Source organism: Phyllostomus discolor, chromosome 12 (genome assembly GCF_004126475.2).
Source record: "Phyllostomus discolor isolate MPI-MPIP mPhyDis1 chromosome 12, mPhyDis1.pri.v3, whole genome shotgun sequence".
In the NCBI taxonomy this organism is placed as follows: Eukaryota; Metazoa; Chordata; class Mammalia; order Chiroptera; family Phyllostomidae; genus Phyllostomus; species Phyllostomus discolor.
In genome coordinates this window covers 25,817,376-25,842,096 of record NC_040914.2, presented here as the reverse complement: position 1 = coordinate 25,842,096, position 24,721 = coordinate 25,817,376, and the positions used below count along the sequence as shown (strand labels likewise).

Genomic DNA, 24,721 nt, shown 5'->3' with positions numbered 1-24,721 from the left:
GTCTGAGGGAGGAGGGGCTGGGGGGCTGGACCCCTGGGTCTGAGGGAGGAGGGGCTGGGGAGCTGGACTCCTGGGTCTGAGGGAGGAGGGGCTGGGGGGCTGGACCCCTGGGTCTGAGGGAGGAGGGGCTGAGGGCCTGGACCCCTGGGTCCGAGGGAGGAGGGGCTGGGGACCTTGGCTCCTGGGTCCTGAGGAAGCAGGTGGAGACTGGGGCCAAAACGCCCCAGTACCCGGGGCGGGGAGCCGGAAAGTGGAGGACTGCCATGGGAGAGAACATAAATGGTTCTGCTGGAGGAAACGGTTTCTGGGAAGGCCGTCAGATGGAGATGTCATCGCCAAGGTCTCCCTCCCTCCCACCCACGCCTGCCCTGCTGGCTGGGGAACTCAGACCTAATCTCAGATCCACTAGGTCTGAGAAAGAGAGGAAGGGAGAGCACAGTGAGGGGACCGCAAGTTGCGGGAGGAGGCGGAGTCGCCAGGGGCCCCACACCCAGCAGCCTGAACAGAAAGTGCAGTCAGAAAGGGGGTGGGCCTGCAGGCTTGCCTTTTGAACCCGAGGAGGTAGGAGCTGGGAATGTCGATATCTGGGGGCTAGCAAGGAGTGTGTGTGTTCTAGAAGGGCCTGGGGGCTTGGATTCCTGGGTCCCCCAAGGAGGAAGCCTGGAGAAAGCTGGAGGCTCTGATTTGTGGGTCCTGGGGAGGATAAGTGCTGGGGGTTAGCACGTTGAATCTATAAAGTGAGAGGAAGGAAGTTGGGGACCCATGAACTAAGGTGCTGCCTGGCTCGGAGCAGACCAGGAAGTGGAAGTTCGGGGGTGAGGTCCCTATAAAGTGGTAGTCAGACGGTTAGTGCTTACTGTCCTTCAGGTGTGCAGTCCTGGACTTTGGCTCTTCGGAAAGCTTTTGCCCGCCTCAACCCCACCCCATCTCCCAGCATTTCGTCTCTGAACCTCTCACACAGCTGCCGTCAGTCCAGTCCTGGGACTAAGAGAATTCAAGACCGGCAGGTGAGCCTCCTGGGGGAGCCCAGAAGCTGGCAGTGGAGAGACCCTGAGGGTGGATGAGGGGAGGGCAGCTGGGAGAAATTTCAAGACGAGGGTTCGAGGACATTTGAAAGATAGGGAAGTGCCCTGGACTGAGAGCTGACCTCATCAGACCAGACTCCCCTGCCTCTCCATGGGCCCATTCTTCTGCCTGGGAGCCAGTGGGGGCCTTGGAGGCAGGGAGCCCGGATGTGATGCACCTGGACCCTCAGGGCTGGTTCCTCACCTGACAGAGAGAGAGAGAGAGAGAGAGAGAGAGAGAGAGAGGGACTGAATGATTGATTATAGCCCTATGCTTCATGTGCAGAGCCTGGCATGAGGGGCTACCTCTTCCTGCTACCTGTCTTCCTGGCCATCTGGGCTGTTGTTAGCATCTGGACCGTGTAAGTGTTATAGGCAAGATGATGCCCAGGAGGTGGGGGGGAGGGGGCTGGGGGCCTGGACCCCAGGGTCTGAGCCGGGAGGGGCTGGAGGCCTGGACTCCTGAGTCCGAGGGAGGTAGCAGTCTGGTTTCTATGAGTAACAAAAAGAAAAGTTCTCTTGAAAGCCGCTGCTTATTTGATGTCTTCCCCTTCTTCAGTTTTGCGATCGCCGTGGCCAACAGGTCTGTGAACCTTACGGAAGGCGTCCCCTATATCAGGTAGTGAGTGCGTTTGGAGGGGGGTTCCAGAGACAGGAAAGGGGGTGCTGGCGCAATGGAGCCACAGAATGACCCCTTATCTTCCCCAGTCTCTGTGGATCGTACCCCCCTCAGAGCTGCATCTTCAGCCAGCTGCTAAACATGGGAGCTGCTATGGGTAACTTTTCCTCAGACTTGCCCCTTCATGAAGGGCTGGGCGCGTCTCCCCAACCCCCACTCAGAACCAGGAGCCCAGGCCCCAGCCCCTTCTCCCCTAAGTCGTGTATTTGCCCTCTACCCCTGGATCCCCAGTCTCTCCCACTCCACCACCTTTCCCCTACCCGGGTCCAGTCCAGATCTCCCGCTCACTTTCTCCTCCTCCCAGCTGCCTGGATCTGCATTCTCCGCTACCACCAGCTCCGGGATTGGGGCGTCAAAAAGTGGCTTAACCAGGTGATCCTGTGGTCGGGACTCCTCTGTGCCCTGGGCACCTCCGTGGTGGGCAATTTCCAGGTGAGACCGAGTGGGCCCCGGGAACCCACCCCGGGATTTTGCCAGGCAGAGTCTGGGACTACAATCCCAGGATCCTTCGGAGCCTCTGGCTACTTGTTTCGTAGGCTGGATTCCGCATAGCCTCCTGGGATCTGTATTTCTTTGTGGCTCTCCACCGGTAGGGGTGCGGAGTGACTTCTTAGGATGTGAAGGGAACGCCGCGGAGGAGACTTTTCTCCCCGACGCGCCCCCGGCAGGAGGAATGTATTTTCATTTTCTTCCCTGTTGGTTGACTTGCACGCTAGAAAGATGGACAATTCCTCGTCGTCCTCCACGCCTTTAATGATGAAATGAGTCAGATTCATGCACTTACGTTTGCCACATTGGTTGAGTTTGCACTAGGTTATACGTTCTGCCCTATTTTTACTCGTCTGAACAAGAACTCTTGGTGGGCCCTTCCTGGCCCAATCTCACAGAGAGGTATTTTCATCAGCTGGTCCGTGGTGGTCAGATACAAGCCCAGAGTCACAGACTCCAGAACCCACATCCTTAACCATGAAGCTCAGTAGATCTTGGAAGAATAAACAAATGCCCGCGTGATAGGAGAAATCTCCCTGATTTATTCTATGTCATTTCATTTCACAATGATGACTCTGATCCCAAACCTCTCCTAGTGAAAGACTGGAGGCAGGCAAAACCTCAGGGGTTTCAGAGCAGCAGCTGCCCCCAACTTGCCAGCAGACACCCCCTATCTCGGCTGCATATCCATTCATTCACTCATTCACTTACCCCTGGGCTCAGCCTTTCTCTTTCTTCATGACATCCCTCTTGAGGAGAAATGTTTAATTAATTCATTATTCAACGTATTGAGTTTTAGGGAGAGAAAGGAAGAGAGTGAGAAAGAGACATTGATTTATTTTTTCACTTCTTCATGCATTCATTAGTTGCTTCTTGCACATGCTCTGACTGGGCATTGAACCCACAAACTTAGCAAATTAGGATGCAGCTGTAACCACTGAGGCTGCCTGGCCAGGACTGAAAAAAATGTTTAAAGATTTTATTTTATCTATTTATTTATTTATTTTTAAAGATTTCAATTTTTTAGAGAGAGGAGAAAGGAAGGAGAGAGGGAGAGAAACATCAGTGTGTGGTTGCCTCTCAAATGTCCCCTACTGGGGACCTGGCCCACAACCCAGTCATATGCCCCCACTGGGAATGGAACCAGCGACCCTTTGGTTCACAGGCCGGCACTTAATCCACTGAGCCACACCAGCCGGGCAGGACTGAAATTTTAAAACATTACAAAAAATGAAATAGAATATTACCCTAGCATGTACATTATACCAGTAAGCCACAAACCGCTGTGTTATCTCAGAACGTTTTGTTATCTGAAAATCAGTTTTTATCCCGTTGGCAACAAAATCTGCTCTTCCACACCTGGGATGAGAATGAAAGATTTATTGCGCCAGTTTTTGTGAGCGTCCACCCTGTGTCAGGCACTGTGTTAGGGGCTGAGGCCCCAGCAGTGGACAACAGATTTAAATGCCCGTCCTCACAGAGCTGACAACAGCCAACACACGTGATCCGTGAGCTGATGCCTGGGCACGGCAGTTGTCAGTTACTGTCCACGGGGTTGGTCAGTGGCCCGTCCTCCCCTCCTGGCCCTGGCCTCCCCACGGGTCTTCCCCTCAACTCTCCCCATTCTTCCTTCCAGCAAAAGAATCAGCAGGCCACACACCTGACAGGGGCCTTCTTTGCTTTCTTCGTGGGCCATGCCTACTTCTGGCTGCAGCTCCTTCTCTCTTGGAGGATGAAGAAGAGCCTGCCCCAGCCCGGGACCCCTTGGATCAGGCCACTCCGCTTGGTCCTCTGCAGCCTCTGCACCATCCTCATGGTGACCAGTATCCTTCTGTAGGTAGAGGTGGGAGCGGTTCTTCGTTGGAGTCGGTAGCTCTGTGCTAGTGTGAAGGCCCCTCCCCCCTTTCTTGGCCTCATTCCGACAGTCATCAGAGAGTGCTACCCTGGGGCCATGCTGCCTGGGTTGGAATCCCACCTTATCCACATGATAGCTGGGGGAAGCTCCCCTGTTTTTTGTTTTTTGTGTTTTTTTTAAAAAGATTTTATTTATTTATTTTTACAGAGGGAAAGAGAGGGAGAGAAACATCAATGGGTGGTTGCCTCTTGCATGCCCCCCAGTGGGGACCTGGCCAGCAACCCAGGCACGTGCCCTGACTAGGAATCGAACCAGCGACCCCTTGGTTCATAGGCCAGCACTCAATCCACTGAGCCACACCAGCGAGGGCTCTGCTGGCTTTCTTTTAAAACTTTTGTTGCCTCAGATTCCTCGTCTGTCAAATGCAGGTAATAACAGAGCCAGCCTGGGGTTGTGAGGAATGCAGATAACACATGTGAGGTGCTTAGATGGGTGCCTGGCACATAGTGAGTGATCAGTATGTATCGGGAGGATGCTGAACTAATCATTGGGGGTTCCCACTCTGTGCCGGGCCTCATGCTTACGAAGACTGGAAACAGGTTCAGACAGGGCTAATCTCTTGGCCCATACCCACCCACCATGGAGTTCAATGGCAGGGCTAGGGTTGGGCTTCAGACCCTTCTCACAGGCTCTCAAGGGCTGTCTGTGTGTATCTCTTTTCACCTCCACATGTGATGATTTGTAGCTTGAAATGGGCGTGGTGGGAGTAATTATATCACAAGAAGTGACAAAGGCTACAAACCAGAGCTGGTTGTGGAATATCTGTCGGCACACCACTGGGTGGCACTTGAGTCTGAGTCAGCCCACAACCCAGCCAGGCACACCTCTGGGTGAGTCACCTCACCGTCTGAGCCTCAGTTTCCATGTCTGGAAAATGGAGTGGCTTTTTTTCATATTGATGATTGTCACTGCTAGGTCCAGGGCTCTGAGAGAGAGGAGGGGCTGTAGACTTGGCCTTGGGAACTGTGGGCCTCTGTGGGGAGGCTGATGGAAGGGAGGCTGAGAAGACACTGGCATTCCCGGGGTGGGAGGAAACCGAGCGGGTATCCTGTGCTGGCTGCATCAGGTGGGTCTGGTTCGTTTTCCAGAGCAGCAACCTGGTTTGCATGGAGTAGGTGGGAAGGGCTACTGCATCTGCAAACCAGCTTCTCTCCTCAGCTGGGCCCTGTTGGTGATGAGATCCAGTCCATCCCTTTCTAATGTCCCCACGGGCTGATAATTTGCAGAGTCCTCATTCTGTGGGGCTCAAATGTCCCTTCGCCGCAGGGAAGGGGGGCAGACCATAAAGATGGTCACAAAGACGGGTCTCTGAGCTGGTCTTGCAGAATCAGCTGTTTTGGGCCTAGATTGGGAGGTTTGAGGACACTGTGGGTGTGTGCATGCAAAGGTTGCAATAATCAGCTTGAGGGAGGAGGTTCCTGGCAGGCCCCCAAATGATCTCTGGCATGAAGGTGAGAGGTGAGAGGTTTGGGCTTCTGCCTTGGGGCAATAGGGAGCTATGGAAAGCTTGTGAGCGGGGGAGCAAGAAGGCCAGTCCTGGGGATAAGCGGTTTGTTTGGGTGCCCACATATCTCTTTTGCTCAAAGATCCATGGGGCCAGGGATGGTGTTGGACTTAGGGACTGCCTCCAAATCCCTTAAAAAAAGATTTTATTTATTTCTTTTTAGACAGAGGGAAGGGAAGGAGAAAGAGAGGGTGAGAAACATCAAGGTGTGGTTGCCTCTCATGCGCCCCCTACTGGGGACCTGGCCTACAATCCAGGCATGTGCCCTGACTGGGAATCGTACCGGCGACTCTTTGGTTTTTAGGTTGGAGCTCAATCCACTGAGCCACACCAGCCAGGGCTGCCTCCAAATTTTTGAATGAATGAAATAAAGTCTGATCTGATCTAGGAGGACAGAATTGAAGCCAGCTTAGCTGGGCAGAGGAGGAAGAGTGTACTTGTGAGGAGGGTTCCAGAAAAAAAGAGAGGTGTCTCTGCTAGGCTGGAGTTGGAATATGTGTTCACCAGTAGTCAGGTGATGGTGTTAAGGAGCTGGATGGCCCCAGGGAGCTGGAGAGGGAACAGGGCAGGCCCGCCAAGGTGCAAGGCCAGAAGGAGATGAGCAAGGCAGATAGGACAAGACTTGGAGTGCCCAGCTGGCCATGGATATGACAGCAGTGGCCAGGGTGGTTTGAGGCACATGAGTGGATAGGAGGGCTGACATGGAGGTATGGGTACTTAGAAAGAGGAAGATATTTGAAGGGGAAGATCCGATTTTGTGTGGGAGTGAGCAGGAGGAAGCTATGGGCCTGAGACTGGTGTGGGGCTGGGGGTAGGGTGTCTTCTCTTTCTCTCTTTTTAAAATATTTTATTTATAATTTCCTTACATTTTTAAGATTTTAATTGTTGTTCAAGTTTTTATTTTTAGAGAGGGGAAGGGAGGGAGAAAGAGAGGGTGAGAAACATCAATGTGTGGTTGCCTCTCGCGCACTCCCTACTGGGACCTGGCCCACACCCCAGGCATGTGCCCTGATCAGGAATGGAATTGGCGACCCTTTGGCTCACAAGCCAACACTCAATCCCCTGAGCCACACCAGCCAGGGCGAGGGGGCGGGGTATATTCTCAGGAACCCCTGAGTGTTATGTTAGGAGGTAGAAGCAAGGTGCCTGGTTGTGTGGCCTGGGCCAGTGGGGACGTGTTGGAGCCTTCACAAGGTCAGGGGAGGCTGATGGGAGGGTAAGAACCATGTGCCAGGTTGTTGGGGGAAGCCACATGAACAGAGGGCACATGCTGGGGAAATTGTTTGGGAAACTGTGTGAGACACAGACAGGATTACTTTTTTGCCTTTGACTGTGTCAGGGAGCCATGGGTGGGGGGGACCAGATTTAGAGGTCACACCAGTCAGGGCAGGGGGGAGCATATCCCAGGAGAGTCCCCAGACAAGCCCATCCATAGGGCACACGGTGGGCTCCCAGATCCTTCTCATGCTGATACACCCTTGACCTTGGCGTCCAGTGGTCATCCTCCACACCAGCCGCCGCCGCTCCGCTGCTGCCGTCTGCGAGTGGGCCGTCGCCATGCTGCTCTTTGCGCTCTTTGGCCTCTTGGCTGTGGACTTTTCCGAGCTACACCACTGCACCCTGTGCCTCCAGTCGGGCCCCAGCGTCAGCCTCGCTCCCACCTCCCCGGTCTCCCCTGAGGCCCAGTCATCGTCCCAGCTCTTCTGACCTAGGCCTTGCCCTCAGGAGCAGAGGGAAAAAAAGCTGACCCCCCGGATCCCTCCACAACTCCCCAAGATGGGGATGAACCTTTGGGGATGGGCCTTCGGGGATAAACTGTCGAGAATGAACCGTCAGGGATGAACACTGAAGAACATGCCCTCTCTGCCCCACCGGGAACCTAGTGCAGTGTGGCAGGGCTGAAACCTGGTCCACTGGCATCTTTGTGCCTTTCAGCCCCTGCCATCTGGCACCACCCCCTGCACTCAGGGCCACCCAGGAAGCGAGAGGCCACGGCCAGCCATCCATCCCTGATCAAGGCTATTTATTATTGTTATTATTAATGTTTTGTTGTTGTTGTTTGTTTGTTTTTTTGCCGCTGGCGGAATCAGAGACAAGGACGCAGGCAGGATCACGCGAAACCAGAATTCCTTCCGGAGAGCAAATCCGTACAGAAGGCTGTGGGGGAGGGGGAGGACCAGGGGAGGGGGGGCCCCAGAAGGGGGGGCTGGGGATGATACAAGGACAGATGGCCCTGTCCGTCCGGATCTGCTAAGCCACCCCAACCAGACCCCGTCCCTCCCCCACCCCATCCCGCAGAGAGACTGATCAATAAATAAAATAATAAATTAATCAATAAATAAAATAGAAAGAGCTCCCACCCCTAGTCCCCCCTAGAACCACCCCCCCAACCCCATCGGGCATGGCCCCTGGAGCCCCATCCCTGCAGGGTGAGGCTAGGTTTGTTGTGTCTCCCCCTCCCTATGTAATCCTTGGGCCCTATTTACAGATTCACAGTTGGGGGGCAGGAAAGGGGGGTGGAGGGGGCTCCCCTCCTTCCCTGGCCCCCTGGGGTCAGGGCAGAGGGGTCCCATTGGTAGCCAGGAGTTTCTTGTCCTTGGGGGGGCCTCGGCGGGGAGAGCCGGTCAGCTCTGGGTCTGGGCGGCTGGGCGGGGGCTGCAGGCTTCGGGGTGGGGTACCGGCCGTCCGGGTCTGGGCCCCGTTCTTCTCGTCTGTGAGAAGGAAGCGGTCTGGCATGGGCTCCGGGGCCTCGGAGGCAGCGTGGAGGTTCCTGCTAGCCAGTGGCCCTAGGAGCCCCAAGACTGCCGAGCCCCAGGGAGAAACACACTCCAGCAGCATGCTGAGGCCCCGGCCCCCCGCACAGTTGCCAGGGGGACACACACTGGCCGCCAGGACACACATCCCAGCCCCCTCTGGCCCTGGTGGCTCTGGAAACCAGACCAAGTTTGTCAGAGTCAGACCTGGTCCTATGACTTCAGGAGATATTCCCAGAGACTCTGGTTATGACACTGTTTGCTAAGGGACAGCTTGTGTGGTGACATGTGAGATTCGAGGACCCCAGGTCACACAGCCAGAAGGGTCCCTCTTTCGCTTCCACTACCCTGGTGGCTCGGGGGCTACCTCTTGGCCATGGGGCCAAGGAGTGCCTACCACAGGTCATTTGGGGGTCTCGGGCCCTCCTGGTTGGGCCTGCCTGACTGGAGTCATCTCTGTGTGGGGCCACACTTCCCCAGACTAGGGGACTGCAGTGTTCATGTAGCAATCTCCATAGGGCCTGGAACAGTCTCTGAGGTCCCCTAACAGGAACTGGCCCCCTTAAGAGTCACTGATTGCTAGAGTCCTTGTTTCTTAGCAACCAATACTGCATGGCTCTCGGCTCTCCCCTCGCCTCTTTAGGCAGAACTGGAGGTGGCCCCCTGCTCCCTACCCCTTTATAAAGCCTGTGGCTAAGGCCCCAGGTGCCTGTTGGTCCTTCATTGCCCAGGGTGTGCCCTTTTGGGAGCCCTGGTTGCTAAGGCCAACTTTCTTTGGCAACTGGGTCTAGAAATGTTCAGGGGACCAAACTTGAAGTCTGGTTGTGCCAGGGGGAAACACACAGGAACAAGGTTATCTGGGTGGGTCGCTAGAAGAACCCTTCCCAGGTGAGGTCAGAGTCAGAAGGAGAAGTGACTTTCAAGGAGGCACCGGGTAGCTGGTTGTGAAGATGGGAGATAAGCAAAGGAATGTGGGCTTGAGGCCTCTGGGAAGGCAGCAGCGGACACGCCCATGCCCCAGCCTCCAGGAGGGAGCGTGATCTGGCCCTCTGGACACCTGGATACTAGCCTTGTCATTTCTAACCTTGGTGGAATGGGCCACAAGTCTGGAACAGGGCCCCACTGCTTCTGAGCAGACTTGACCCTGGGAGTGGGTCTTCTCCAGGGACAAGGCCACCCAGGCTCCTCCTGCCCTCCTGGCTCAGTCCTATTTGCCTGCTCTGTTTCCCCTGGGTGAACAAAACGGATTCATTCTATTTCCCACCCTATCTCGGGAGCAGGGCTGAGCAGGATTCCTTCCGCTTAGGAGTTCTGGTTATCCCTGGTTGCTAGGGAAGCCTGCTCCCTGATGACGGGGCTAGCATCCAGGAAGCACCATCCCTTGAAGCACAGAGCACACACTCCCAGGCGAGGCTGCATCCTTGACAGGCAGCCCAGCAGGGCAAGAAAGGGCCCCAGCTTCTGCAGGGACCTGCTCTCAGCTCTGCAGGTGAAGCCTCAAAGCTACAACAGGTGGGCCTTGCTACCCCACAGCCACAGCCTCACCTGCAAGCCAAACGCTGCAGCACTTGGTCAGCAGGAAGTCTCCCCTCCACCCCACAGGACAGAAGGTGAGACAGCCCCACATCCAGTATGCCCTGCCTCCCACCTGCCAGGGCCTGCACGGAGGGCTGGTCGTGAGTGCTCAGTAGCTGTGCCTGGATGGTCTCCACGACGCGCTTGAATCGCCGGCTGGGACCTGGAAGGGGCAGGGAAGCAGAAGGACTTGGGGACTCACAGGAACAGGGAAGGACCTCCCGCCCTGTGGAACCCGGTCCCTCCATGCAGCAAAGGACTCTCCTTCTCCTGGTCTCAATGTCCCCACCTCTGTTGGGACCACACATCAATCTATGGTTTGCAGATGGAGCTAAGAAATGTTGGATTGACAATTACAATGGGTGTTGTTTTCTATTTAAATACATTCTGTTACTTGCTAGTTTGTAGTGGAGCCCCTGAAGAGTCAGAAATGTAAGAAAAAATAAGGAAAGGGAAAAAAGGTCTTAAAATGAAGAGCCTTCTGCCTATTAGTCTCTAAGGAAGTAAAGCAAGAGACATAATTCCTTTTGGTGATGTAACACCCCCACATCCCACTACAGCCTGGCTTAGAACCTCTAGGAGCAACTCCCAGTTGTGACACAATGAGACTGGTGACAAGGACAGCAAACAGAAGTGTCCCTCCTTCTACAAACTCTTGTTATCAGAACTCAAAAGCCAAGTAGAATCGGAAATGACACATTTCTGTGGTTCTCATCTCTTGTGCTAACTCTTGATTGGTGGAGGCTGCTTCGAGTTTGAGACTGTGGCTGAGCTTGCAGGAAGTGCTGTGATTGATTGGTGATTGTCTGCTCTGGGTGCAGAGGTGGGGGGTGTGGCCTGGTAGCAGCCCCCAATCTTTGCTCTTCTTATATACAACTTAAAGTTGGAGGAAGAGCTCTGCACTGCGAGGTCAGGAGGCCTACGCTGAGCCCACCTCTGTCACGGTGTGCAGTGTGACAGAGTCCATTTACCTCTTTAGAACACAGTTTTCCTCTCCAGTGGGTGATTGCTAACACACCAAAGGAAATAGTGCGAGGAAAGCACTAAGCACGTTGTAAACACTGTGCTATGAGGTTAAATGTGGATGAGAAAAGGGGGAAGGAGAAGATGCGGGGGTCTGAGTGAGGAGGGAGCTCACACAGTCAAGCCCAGCTGAGCCCTCTCTCCTCCTCCTCCATGCAGCACTGCTGGGCTGTGATCCGATTGCAGCCGTCGTGAGCATCCTAAACACCGGGCTGGGGGCCAGTCTAGTTCGGGAAACTTACCAGAGATGAGAGTAAAGGTGACAGAGTAGATGCCTCCGCTGCTGCCACCGCCATCCCGTCGCGGGGAGGGCTCTGGCCCCTCGGAGGAGCTAATGTCCACCTGGAAACGGACAGGCTTCTGGAAGACGGAGGGGCCGCCACTGGCCTTGTACTCGGCCCTGAAGCTGGTCTGTGACAGCACACTGTGACTCAGGCTGGGGATCTGAGAGAGGCAAGGAACACAAAGAGGGGGTGACTCCAGTGACCTGGCTGCAGGGGGAACGGATAGTCAACCTTACAGCTGCCTTTGCTCAATGAACTACAAGTCCCATCAGCCACTGGGGCAAAGTAGAAGCCAAGGCCGCGGAATGCTGCATTGCCCACTGGGATTTGTAGTTTCCCCACCATACTACAAACAGGTTGTATAGGATAAGTGGCTGAGCAACTGATTCCCAGAGTAATTGTAGGGAGGTGTCACCTCACCAGTCCTCAGGGGACACTAGTATGTGAGGAACTGTAACTCAGGATCCTATTTTACCACTTCCAGGCCCCAAGGCACAACAAATCTCTCCTGCCTCCCTGCCGTTGCAATGACCAAACCCAAATTCTGGCTGGAAAACTACTAATCCCATGAATCTTGAGAGGAAGTCAGGCCCGTGCCAAGGAGGTGAATCCTAGGGGCTCCTGCGAACTGTCTTTCTGTGGTGGCCAGGGGGGCGTGCGGACCCAGGCCCCTTACCGACAGGAAGGCATGGACGATGTCCGCTTTGATACTACTGAGCGGTTTGTCCTTTAGCACGAGGAATATTTGTTCTTCTTTGTCCAGGGAGATGAAGTTTCCGAACCAGGAGCGTTTTGCCAGCCTGAGCAGGAGGGAATGGTTGGGGAGAAGGGTCAGGAGAGGGCTAAGAGAATGAAAACCCCTCTCCATTCCTTCTTTTCCTTTTTCTGTGGCACTCACTCTGGAGAGGATTCCGGTGTCAAGCTGGACATCTCCTCGGCGGTGGGGACTGGGGAGGGGAGAGCATGATCAACACTAGTCCATCATCCTCGTCAGCAGCACACAGGTCAGCAGTCGCATCCGACCAGGGGGTCTGGACCCAGTGCCTATTCACCCAGCCCAGGAGCTAAATCCCCAAAGGGCAAGCAGCCTAGTAGTCTCCGGGGGATGCTACCAGCCCATTATGCCACGCCCTCTGGGGTGGTGGTGCTTGCTTGGCATGAGCCAATAGGCAGGTGAATCAAAATCTGAATGGGCGTGTCCTTTAGAGCCCACTTTGTCTACCAGACACCTGCGTCTCCGCTCCTGACCCCATCTTATCCTAGGATGTGGGAATCCGGGACCCTGCCCTTGCTCCCAAACGCCTTCCTCCATTAGGACCCAGGAGTCTACCTCCCAGCCCCTGCGCCACCATGGACCCCGTACCCTGCATCTTGCGCCGGTGAAAGCGAGGGGAGCCCAGGAAGCTGTTGCGGATGGAATTGAGACGACTCCTCCAGGCGGCTCCCCCGACGCCACCGCCAGGGCTTGGGGGCGGCGTTGTCCCCGGGGTCCCAGTGGGGCTGGCCCGGGGTGTGTGCAGAGGCGAGTGCAAGGGGGTCCCCCCAGAGGAGCGCGGGGAGCCTGGAGGGCCAGGCAGGGGCGTGGAGCGGGCACTGGGAGGCGGGGGCTGCTCCCCGGCGCCCCCACCTCTGGGGCCCCGAGAAGGCAGCGTCTGCGTTTTGGAAGTTGGGGAGCCCCCTCCCCGAGCCTCATCTCCAGCACCGGGCTCCGGTGAGAAGGAAAAGACCGGACTCTGCAGAGGAGTGGAGTAAGGTGAAGATGGACTACAACTCCCAGGAGGCTCTAGGTGCCCCACTTGCACACACTTAGGCAGGTGAACCCCCGAGGCATGCAGGACCTTATAGGTCCTATTACTCCCACCGCTATAGTTAAGGAAGCAGGGACTTTTCCTATCCTGCTTATCGCTGTAACCAGCAGTGACTGGTGCATTGTAGGTGCTCAATTAGCATCTGTTAAAGGAGTAAACCCTTCAGATACACTGAAAACCCAACCCTATGGAGGTGGAAATGGCCAATGTACTAAAATACTAATATGGCCTTGGGTCTTGACGTAAATTGGAGTTTCTGCTGCTCAATCTTTGCTGTCCAGCGTCTTTGCTCCCTTTACCCCTTCTCCATTCATTGGGAGTCTGGCCTTACCCTCGGGCTGCTCAGAGGGCTGGAGGACAGGCCGGTGGAGGCTCCACTGACGCTCCGGGATCTGTTTCCAGGATAAATGTTTAAAAATCAGGAGGGATGGTTTCAAAAGGCTCAGGGGTCCTCTCCCTTCCACACTCCTTCAAAATGAGGAAATGAGGCCCAGAGAGGGCAGGTGATGTGGCCCAGTCTCACAGCACAGTGGAGGTGGCTCTGGAGTTAAAACCTTGAACTCCCTCCACACCCAGGCCTGGGGATCCCACTGCAGGGGCAGGGTTCCCACCTCTGACTGTGCTGGGCCATCTCCAGGGCCCGTCGGGTGGGTACAGGGGAGCCACCACCACCGGCATCGGTGATGCTCAGGACTTCCATGGACTTCCGCTCTGGCCGCCGTTTCCCATGACGGCTCAGCATGGGGGAATCCACACGCTTCCGAGGGGGGTCTGGGGGAAGATCAAAAGACTGATTTGTACAGCTGTATGTGGCACTCAGACAGATGAGGAAACTGAGGGCCAAGTAAAGAGAGGTTTTGACATAAAGGTCACAGAGCAAGTCAGGTCCTGCAGTGCTCCCTCCTACCCCCACCTCAGGAATCCAGGGTCTGGACCCCATCCCTGCCTTCTCACCAACATCATTCCGGGGAGGCAGGTCCTGGTCCTCACAGCTGGGGTATCGCTCCTTCCGATCCAAAAGCAGGTAATATATCATTTTTTCTTGGTTCTCTCTATGGAGGGTAGGAGATGGTGGGGGTCAGAGGTCAGGTCCCAGAGGTGGACTCATCCCCACCTTTCAGCTGTGGCTCTCTGGGGGATTGCTTAGTCCATCCAGTATCTCTATATACAGTTCCATATTCCTAGGTATCAAAATGGTTGGTTCCTTTGTCTTGGTGTGCATCTCAGTCTCACTTTACTAAAATATAATATCTAACATTTGAACACTTACTCTGTGTAAGTACTAGGGGAGACACCGTCTAAATCTGTCTTGGCATCCCTGACTGGTGTGGCTCAGTGGATTGAACAATCGCCAGAAACCAAAAGGTTGCAGGTTCGATTCCCAGTCAGGGCACATGCCTCTGCTACCCTGTTGATGATGAGTTGGAGGTGTGTGAAAAGCAACTGATTGACCTCTCTCACATCGACATTTCTCTTTCTCTCTTCCTTCCTTCCTCTCTCTCTAAAAATAAATAAAACCTAAAAAAAAAAAAAAGAATAAGTCTGTCTCAATCAACATCTATTAATACTTTTCTGCATGGTTTCTGCCTTTTCTCTACTGGTCCTACTGCCCCCTTGTGGTTCCTACAGAAACAGCTCCACGGGGGAGTGTTAAGCTACTGCGTCCTGAGAGTCTGCGCGTGCTTGAAGCTAGGCACCACTCCTGCTGGTTGTGCCCGGAAAACTGCAGTTCTCTTCTCATGGGCAGGGAGTGTGTTAGTGGCGGGGTGTCTTACTCCTCGCTCCGCAGCTCGCGGTGCAGCCGCTCCCGGTCCCTGAAACAGCCCAGGGAAGCCATGCTCTCTAGGACGTCGGGGTCCAGCTCTCCGTTTGATGGCAGGCTCCGCATGGCCACCCGGCGGCCTGGGGCTGGCTCCAAGCAAGGGTCTGGCTCATGTTTCCCGCCCCTGGGGAGGGGAAGAAATATCACAGGAGACCCAGACTCGAACCCTAGCCTTCATCTGAGCCTCAGGGGTCCTGGGTCTCAGCCTGCACCTTTCTGGGGAAACCAGGAGTCTAGACCGCCGCCACCCTCCCTCAGATCCAGACATCAAAGTACCTAACCCAGCCTCATTCAGGAACTTCGGCATCCCACCCCTTAGCGAGCTCTGGCTCTCCTGCTTTGGGGGCCTTTGATATTTGGGCCTCTCTCTCTCTTCCTCCCCCAGGCACCCAGGTGTCCAGTTCCCCTATACTCACAGATACCAGGGATGTTTCTGAATTTGCTCCAGCTGTAAGGGGGTAGGTTATAGAGAAGCAGAAGTGAGGTCATAGGATCACAGTTGGCAGCAATGAAAGTTGATGGGGTGATGTTGGGAGTGTGGAGGTAGTCCCTAAGGGCTGAATGACGGTTCATGTCTCCCCCAAGTGGCCATTGAGCATATTGCCTTACAATCGTGCAATCCGAATACTGAGGACCCACCAGCGCAGTGGCATCCGGGCAGGGCAGGCAAACCTGCGCATGCGCTCCCCCCATTTTGGCGCAGTGCATTTCCAAGTTAGTGGGTTCATCCGGGGGCTCCCCTCCTAGCTGTCACCCCAGGGACTGACAGCCCCTTCCTGGAAACCCATCCTCAAACCTCCCCAAGGGCTCTGCCCTCATCACCCAGTGTCCCTTCCCCTGTCCCCATCCCGGTCCTCCCACTCACACTGAGCCTTTTCTCAGGCTCCACTTCGATCATGCCCCTCAGCAGGCTCTGGCAGTCTGGAGGAATGAAGTGGGGCATGTGGAAGACGCCCCGTTTCACCTTCTCTAGCAGCTGGCGGAGGTTGTCATCATCGAAGGGCAGAGCCCCCTGGGGGACAAATGACCAGCCACTGTTCCAAGCCCTCCTAGGGCTCCTGGCTGCCCATCCCATTCGGGCACCCCCTGGACCATCCCACTATTCTGGGGCCAAATAGTTAGCTCCGGGATCTTGGTCCGCTGGTGAATGCTTCATAAACCTTCCTGATACCAGTTAAGTATTGGGGAGACAAGCCCTGGGGTGAAGATGGAACGTCCTGTACTCTGCTCCCACCAGGCAGGATTGTTCTCGAAATGGGGCGGAAGGGAGGGGCGACTTACCACCAGCAGGGCAAAGAGGATGACACCGCAGCTCCACATATCAGCTCGGCGCCCGTCATACTTTTCCCCCTGGAAGAGAGCAGGGCCAGCCATGACCTTCACCTCTCCACCAGATTGACTCCACCCCGCTCTCCTCTACCTGTTCCACACTCACCTTAATCACCTCTGGACACGCATAGTGGGGAGACCTGAGGGAGAGACATGGCGTGAACCTCTGACAGGCTTCTCACCCTTCCCCAGGACTCAGGAGATGGGGGCTGGACTCACCCACAGCTGGTCTCCAGGAGGCTGTCTCCCACCTGCAGGGACGCCATGCCGAAGTCTGCAATGCGGATGTTGTTCTTCTCATCCAAAAGTAGGTTTTCGGGCTTCAGGTCTCTGTGGCTGAGACAGGCAGGAGAGGCTCAGGCCTCCAGGAGGCCTAGGCCCCCATTTGCCATCTTTCAGAGGGAGACACGCCTGGAAGCTTTGATGATAGACAATTTCACACATGCCCGAAGTAGAGAGAAGAATACAGGGAAACCACCTGGCTGGTGTGGCTCAGTAGACAGTACCGGCCTATGACCCAAAGGGTTGCAGGTTCAATTCCCAGTCAGGGCACATGCCTGGGTTGCAGGCCAGGTCCCCAGTAAGGGGTGTACAAGAAGCAATCACACATTGATGTTTCTCTCCCTCTTCCTCTCCCCCTAAAAATAAATAAATAAAATCTTAAAGAAAAAAAAGAATATAGGGAAGCCCCCTGCACTTACACATGCCCTGGCTTTTCACAGTATCAGCTCAGGGCACACCTCTCCTCCATACCCCTATGGACACACTCCCCTTCTCCCACTGGACTATTTTGCAAGAGAGCCCATATGTCACGTTATTTTACCCACAAGTATTTGAATATGTATGAAGTGAGAGTTTTTGAGTAAGCAGGGCTGATACTGAGCTGGCTCTTTAAATATTAAAATATTTCCTTACTGAATAAAAAAAAAGTATTGCCATCCCAAGCTCATCACTGATTCCTCCCTTGGGACCCACTCCTCATATTCCGGGGGCCAAGCTCTTCAAGATTTAAGGGTTAGGTGACGCCCAAGGATTCCACAGCTTTTGTTGGAAATGGTCAGTAACTGGGTCATACTGATTGTTAAATATACGGATTATCGCCCCCTAGAGGTCAGTGTTTTTAATGTCAGGGTTTTGACACAGTCTTGCCAACAAGGAGGTGTGTTGACAATTTAAATGGGCTCACTTCAAGTCACTCAGCTTTACCCCCAAATCTGAACCCCTCCACCCTGCTCTCTGCCCCACCTCCAATCCCCACCCCAGAGAAGGCGAGGTGCAAACAGATGATGTAGAAAGACAAGGTAAAGGCACCCATTTTGCACTGGAATTAACCATAAAAATGCTGCGTATCTAATATTCTGTTATGAGAGCTGAAGGCAATTCAGTGAAGAAAGAGGAATCTTTTCATATGTGAGTTCATAGGCCAAAAAATGCACCTCAACCCTTACCTCACACCAATACAAACACTAATCGTGGAAATGGATCCCAGGCCTAGTTGCAAGAGCTAAACCAATATAATTTCTAGAAGAAAACATAGGTGAAAAACTTAGCAATGTTGAGCTGGGTAAAGATGTCTCAAATGGGACAGAAAAAGCATCAACCATAATAAAAGAAAAAAATCAACAAATTGGAGTTCGTCAAAATTTAAAATACTGTTTTTCACAAGACATTGTTATAAAAATGCAAAAGTATGTCACAGATAGGGAGAAATACTTGAAAAATATATATCTGATAACAGGTTTGTCCCTACAATAAATAACTCTTACAACTCAATAATAAAAAGACAGATAACTCAATTAATAATGGGCAAAGAATCTGTATAGACATTTTTCTGAAATGGCCAATAAGCACATGGAAAAATGTTCTACATCATCAGCTCTCCAGGGAATGTAAGTCAAAACAACAGTGAGCCCTGGCTAGGTAGGTCAGTTGGATAGCAATACACCAAGGTTGCGGGTTCAATCCCCAGTCAGGGCACATGGCAAAAATCGACCAATGAATGAATGAATAAGTGGAACAATAAATCAATATTTCTCTCTCTCTCTTCCTCTCTGTCTAAAAAAATCAATAAATAAAAAATGAAAAAATGAAAAACACAATGAGATCCCACTTCATACCTACTAGGATGCCATTGTCAAAAAGTCAGATAAGAACAAATGTTGGCAAGGATGTGGAGAGATTGGAACCCTCATCAGCTGCTGGTGGGGATGTTGAATGGTGCAGCCACTTTGAAAAATGGTCTGGTAGCTCCTCAAAAGGCTAAACACAGAGTCAGCATGTTACCCAATAATTCCACTCCTAGGTACGTACCCACGAGAACTGAAAACGCAGGTACACACCAAAACCTGTACATGACTACCCAACATTATTTACAATAGTCCCAAAGGAGAAAGCACCAAAATGTCCATCAAGTGGTGAATGGATAAACAAACATGGTCAATCCACACTATGGAATATTACTCAGCCACAAAAAGGAACCAAGCACTGCCACCTGCTACAACATGGATGAACCTTGAAAACCTTTTGGAAGTGAGAGAAGCCACAGTCTCAAAACGCCGCACACAGTAGGATTCTATTTCTATGAAATGCCCCAAAAGGTGAACCCATAGAGGCTGGACACAGATGAGTGAGTGTGGCCCTCACCAGATGGAGTAGCTGTGGCAGAAGTCCAGCGCAGACACGATCTGGCGGAAGAACTTCCGGGCCTCCTTGGGGGTTAGTCTTCCCTTCTTGACCAGGTAATCGAACAGCTCACCCCCAGAAACATGCTCCAGAACCAGGTACCTGAGGGACACAGAGGAGGCAGAGGGCTGGAAGGGGCATGTGGAGGACCAAAGAGCCTGCCTGGTCTCTGTCTTCCATCAGTCCCTTGACCCCAGCACAAGACTTCAATCCCACTGGCCCCTGGAGGCAGAGAACCCCGATTCCCATGAGTCCCTGGGAGGAAACTCCAATTTCCATGAGTCCCTGGGAGGAAGAGATTCCAATTCCCATCAACCCTGGGTAGAGACACCAATTCCCATGAGCCACTGGGAAGTAGAAATGCAATTCCCATCAGCCCCGAGTAGCAGAGAGACACCCAAGTCAACTTGAGTGATCAACACTTTGACTTAGAGTTGTCCTGAGAAAATAAGGCTGTCAGAGACCCCAATTCTCCTAGACCCCTAGGAAATAAAGACCCTATTTCTATGAGCCTCTGGAAAGCTGAAGTTCTGGTTCTCGTTAGTTCCTGAGCTACAGAGAGTGGAATTCTCCTCTATTCTCAGGCACCACTTCAACTGTCAACATCTCTGAGGCAAAGGCTGCCATTAGCCCCTGGGAGGTAGAGACTACAATTCCCATCAGCCTTTGAGAGGAAGAGACCCTAATTCCCATCAGCCTTTGGGAAGCCAACATTCAGTTGCCATCAGCCTTGGGCAGCAGATCCTCCTATGCCACCCTGAGGAACATTAACACTCTGACTCCTAGTCGTTTCAGGAGTTAAGACAACTGCTCTCACACCAAGAGGGCAAAGTTCCCCCCAATTATCATAGGATTCGGAGAAATAAAGACCCCTTTACCCCTCCACACCCAATAGCCCCTGGGAAGCCAAGTCTGTTACTCCCGGAAGCCTCTGGGATGTAGAAACTCAAATTATCACTAATTCTTGGCAATATGATGACAGTGTGCAACAATCTAAGTCAGCGCCTGTGAAGGAAAAGACTACAACTCCCATTAGTCCCAAGTGGAAAAAAACTCCCAACTCCCATAGGGCTCTGGGACCTAGACTCTACCTCCCATCAGCCACCTGGATTCTAAAAACTCCAAGTCCCATGAGGCTCTGGGAGTGTAAACCTGTCACTCCCATCAGTCCCGGTGAAACAAAAGCACAATTTCTATGCGCCCTTAGAAGGATGAATATCCTGTGGAAAGCAGAACTCCCACTGAGTGGGAGTGATTGTACCTGCAGTCACAGCCAACACCTGGGGAAGCCCCAGGACTACCATTCCCATGAGCACCTGGGGCCACAGCAGCTTCCAGCCTGGGAAACCCACCCCTGCATCTGATGGGTGTTGGAGCCAGTTCATCCTGGGGACTGTGTGGTGGGGTGGGGGAAGGGGTGGGCAGTGGGGCTGTCCTTCTCCTGCAGCCCAGCTGTCCCTTGGGTCACCAGAGTCCAGACAAAGGGCTATTGTCTGGAGCCTGGACAGCTGGACCCCACCTCCCCTTCCTGGGGGGTAATTGACTTTGAGATGGGGACTCCAAACGCCTAAGGAGTCCCATTGTTGTGGTGTTCAGTCACAGCACTCAGAATCACGTTGGGGGTGGAGGGGGCCACCAATGCTGCCGAGCAGGGGTTTGGGAGGAGGCAGGGGTCCCTGGATCTCATTGCCTTAGCAAACGGGGGGAATCAGCTCTTGGCAAGTTGGGTCTGGCTGAGTGCTTCCACATTATCCAGGAGAGAGTGTCCCCTGCAGCTGGGTAGGATCAGCCTCTCTCCCCCACTCAGGGCGTCTCAGGCTTGGTAGCCCCGTTGCTGGGGCATACTCGACCGTCCCCATCCAGCCAGGTCAGTGTGGGAACAATGAGGGTTCAATGTGCAGGGGGGTGTCCCTGTGCAATAGGGAATGGACTGGGCCTCCGGTGGCCGAGCCAAGAGACCTCAAGCTTCCCCAGGCCCCTCCAGGCCTCATTCCCAGAAGGGTCCCACCCGAGGAACTTGGGGAGGGCGCATGGGAGGGCTGGGCGTCTATAAATACCTACAAATATTTCTTGTTCTCGTAGACGTCGTGGAGCTTGAGGACGTGAGGGTGCTCGATGAGCTTCAGGATGGCAATCTCCCGCTCCACCTGGGGGGTAGAGGGGGCGGTGGCGATAGCGATGGTGACAGAGAAATGGGGGGTCAGAAAGGCCTCTCTCTCCCTCCCAGCCCATTCCCAAACAGCTTCCCTCCCCTGAAACACACACACCTTCATCAGCACCGATTCTGACAGCTTCTCCCGGTTCACGATCTTGATGGCCACCTTCTGGCCCGTGATGCAGTGGACCCCAAGTTTAACCAGACCTGGGGAGCAGAATTTAAAATGTGGGATGTTCTCTGATGATGTGGCTCACTGGGTGGAGTGCCAGCCTGCGAACCCAAGTGTCACTGGTTGGATTCCCAGTCAGGGCACATGTCTGGGCTGCAGGTTTAGTTCCCGGATGGGAGCGTGTGAGAGGCAACCACACACTGATGTTTCTTTCCCCTTTTCTCCCTCCCCTTTCCTCTCTCTAAAAATATAAATAAAATCTTTAAGAAAAAATTTTTTATTTATTTATTTTTTAGAGGGAGGGGAAGGGAGGGAGAGAAACATTAATGAGTGTTTGACTCTCGTGTGCCGCCCACAGGTGACCAGGCCCGCAACCCAGGCATGCACCCTGACCAGGAATCGAACCAGCAACCCTTTGGTTCGCAGACCGGCACTCAATCCACTGAGCCGCACTGGCCAGGATGTAAATAGAATCTTTTTAAGAAATGTGGGGTGTGCTCCCAGAGCACCCTCCTGGTTCTGGCTCCTAAGGCCCCCTTGACACCTTTCCCTCTTCCCCTGCTGGCTGCTCCACAGAAGCCTGGACCACCCCTACCTCAACGCCTACGGGCCAACAGCTGCCATGCCCACATCAGAGCTCTCTCCCCACTCCCCGGTGCCCAATTCTGACCCTCTGGACTGTTCTTCCACCCACAGCCGCCTTTGATTCTCACCCCAATTCTCTGTGTAAGTGCATCTCTCCACGGTGCCACCATAGTTTGGTCTCCCTCATCAGCCTCCTCAACCCTCTCTCCCTCCTTCCACCCATCACTGCCTTGAACTCTCTGCGTGTCAGTCTTCTGGAGACTCCATGTCTCCCGGGGAGTAGAATTTCACGTTTGCTCCCTTTCCATACTGTCGTCTCCACTTTCTCCCAAACCCTCACCTTCCAATCTCTTCCTTTGACCTACTGTTCATTGCAGCTGTAGCTGGGACATTAGAAAGGGCATGCCCACTCCTCAAGGAAACCCCAGAGCCACAAACCCAGGAGTCTCGCCCCCGGCCCCTCATCCCTCAGGTCCAGGGATCCAGGCCCCCAGCCCCTCCTCCCGCAGGGCCAGGGGTCCAGGCCCCTAGACCCTCCTCTGTCAGACCCCAGGCCCAGGGCCCCTTCTTCCCCATAACTCTGGAATTCAGGCCAGCAACACCTTCAAACTCTGATAACTATGATCTGGAGGCCTGACTTTCACACCCTTCCTGTCCCTCAGTTTCGCAGACACCCTGGACCCATCCCCCAAACACAGGTGTTCAGCTCCCACCCCCACCGGAAGGAAGGAGGCCACAGCTGGTGGCCAAGGTTTAGCAACAGCAAAGGATGACCCCTCCACAGCACTGCTGGGCGCTTTGCCTCTCACCTCCACCTTCCACCTTTCTGTCCCTGGTCCCCCCCACAGAGCCAGCATGCTGGAGAAGGGGGAGGATTCTGTGCACACCATCAGCCCAGCCTCACTCTCTGTCACCCCGAGGCCTTCTGAGGCCAGAGGGCAGTGCGGAGGGAAGCAGCTTCCGCGGGTGCACCCCCGACCGGCAGGTCACCGCAGCCTGCGGCTGTACTGCACCAAGTCCCTCCGCTCCCAATACCGCGGTCCCTGCTGCAGGCCGGCCTCCCTTCCCCACAGCGGCCACAGCCCCTCCAACTCTGCCCCAGCTGGGAGGGAGCCCTCGGGCCGCGGCACCCTCCGGGAGTCCAGGCCCCTAGCCCCCTTCTCCCCAGGACCCCAGAGTCTGAGACAGCTCTCCACCCTCCATCCTGGGGACCAGGCAGGCTGGACCCCCAAGTCCCTTCTCTGTAGAGAGACCCAGGACGGTCTGGGTAACCAGCCCCTGCCCTTTGAACACCCGAGTCCCGCCCTCTGCCCCCAGCTCCCCCTGCCCCCGCCCCAAGTGTCCCCTCCCCTGGCTCACCTGTCTGTCCTTTGCCCAGCGTCTTCTCCAGCCGATAGGGGCCCACATACTGGGCGTGCTGGGGTGGGTGTGGGTGTGGGTGCGGGAGGTGGTAGGCGGGGGAGCCCCCGCCTCCCTCCTTGGCCCCGGACGACATGGTGCCCTTGGTCCCGGCCCGACCGGCCCCCCGGCCGCCCCCCCTACGGCCGGTCGCCCCGTCTCTCCGGTGGGGGCCGGCGACCGCTCCGTCCCGGCCCCCCCGGCTGCCCCCCACTTCTCCGGGGGTCCCCAGGGGGCTGGGCTGGGCCCCCCCCAGTCGGCGGGCCGCAGAGCTGGGGGAGGGGGGGCGGGCCCGGGGGGGTCAGGCCCCGGGAGTCAGCATGGCCCGGGGGGGCTGCGTGGCCCCCCCTCCCCAGCCCTTCCTTGGCCGGCCCCCCCTTCCTGCGCCTCCCCCCGCCGGGGGGGTCTGAGGTGCGGGCCGGCTGATGCTGCAGGCCGAGGTCCCCCCCGCCCCCCCACGCGCCCTCTCTCCTCCGCCTCCTCCTCCTCTCCGCCTCCCCCCGCCACCTCGTCCTTTCTCTCCGGCAAGCTGACATCACCATCCGGGGACTCCGGGCCCTTCCCCAAAGTTAACCCTTTCGGAGGGGGGGGGAGCGGGGCAGGGGGCGGGCCTGGGAGCCGGAGGGAGGGCGAGGAGGTAGGAGGATGCAGGGAGGGAGGGAGGGATGCAGGAGCAGAGAGGATGGAGAGATGCCGAGCGGAGACGGGCAGGCATGTAATTGCACAAAGGGTGATGAAGTCGCACGCAGAGACAGAGATGGCAGCGACAGGGCTGGGCACGACCGGGGCCGGCATGGGGCAGGACGGAGACCGGCAGGGATGGGCAGAAACGGAGAAGGAAGGAATGGAGAGCAGAGAAGCAGGAGGATGGGGAGTTGTAGGAAAGCGGAGAAAGGACCAGGTGGACAGTCAGAGATGTGGAGAGACAGAGAGGTGGGAGAAAGCCAGCCAGCCTGAGAGGGGACCCAGAAATGGACAGGTGGAGGGAGAGCCTCGGAAAACAGCCAGAGAGAAAGAGGGATGTGTAGAAAGGGCTGCAGAGAGAGGGGAACAAAGACAGGGGTGGACAGGTAAACAGGTGCAGGGCCAGATGCTGGGGAACATGGGGGTAGACAGAGGGGCAGAGGCAGGGAGAAGGGAGGTATTTGGAGAGCTGCCTACCAGATTCATCTCTGTTTCCCCAGGCCCCCCAAGCCCACCCACCGGGTTCTCCTTTCTGACCCAAATCCACCCACAGCCCAGGGCAGGTGTTTTCAAATCAGCTTGGTTCCAATACCTCCATTTAGGATCCTCTGTATTCCTACAGAGAGTTTTCCAGAACCCCCTGAGGGTCCTGTGTATTTTTTTAGACCTGTGTGTGTTCTCTGTGCCTACCACAGGGTCCCCTAGATCCTCACATGGGCCCCAGTATAATTGTATGTCCTCACTGTAGCGCATCCGTGGATCTGCTCAGCTGGATTTCCACACCATTCAGGACTCCCCCG

The 24,721-nt window shown here is 55.0% G+C and overlaps 2 protein-coding genes across 3 annotated transcripts; one reads left to right on the top strand and one right to left on the bottom strand.

Annotated features, from left to right (window-relative positions):
- Positions 1 to 202: 202 nt before the first annotated feature.
- TMEM150B (transmembrane protein 150B) lies at positions 203 to 7,960 on the top strand. Of its 2 annotated transcripts, XM_036012705.1 has the most exons (8): positions 203 to 561; positions 868 to 1,007; positions 1,351 to 1,426; positions 1,624 to 1,683; positions 1,773 to 1,840; positions 2,048 to 2,175; positions 3,869 to 4,055; positions 7,147 to 7,960. In XM_036012705.1, the coding sequence occupies exons 3-8, from the start codon at positions 1,359 to 1,361 to the stop codon at positions 7,356 to 7,358; spliced, it is 723 nt and encodes a 240-aa protein (XP_035868598.1). In that variant the 5' UTR covers positions 203 to 561; positions 868 to 1,007; positions 1,351 to 1,358; the 3' UTR covers positions 7,359 to 7,960. The 2 variants fall into 2 exon arrangements, with proteins under 2 accessions (XP_035868598.1, XP_028385032.1); XM_028529231.2 differs by having other exon boundaries at positions 203 to 1,007.
- Positions 7,718 to 23,714, bottom strand: BRSK1 (BR serine/threonine kinase 1). The gene is made up of 19 exons (XM_028530097.2): positions 23,199 to 23,714; positions 21,195 to 21,289; positions 20,989 to 21,074; positions 18,889 to 19,029; positions 16,465 to 16,581; positions 16,352 to 16,385; positions 16,198 to 16,266; positions 15,782 to 15,928; positions 15,333 to 15,364; positions 14,870 to 15,040; positions 14,049 to 14,146; positions 13,706 to 13,865; positions 13,426 to 13,486; positions 12,650 to 13,019; positions 12,185 to 12,233; positions 11,963 to 12,086; positions 11,245 to 11,446; positions 10,053 to 10,142; positions 7,718 to 8,362 (listed from the first exon to the last, which is right to left on the bottom strand). The coding sequence occupies exons 1-19, from the start codon at positions 23,332 to 23,334 to the stop codon at positions 8,205 to 8,207; spliced, it is 2,340 nt and encodes a 779-aa protein (XP_028385898.1). The 5' UTR covers positions 23,335 to 23,714; the 3' UTR covers positions 7,718 to 8,204.
- Positions 23,715 to 24,721: the final 1,007 nt, after the last annotated feature.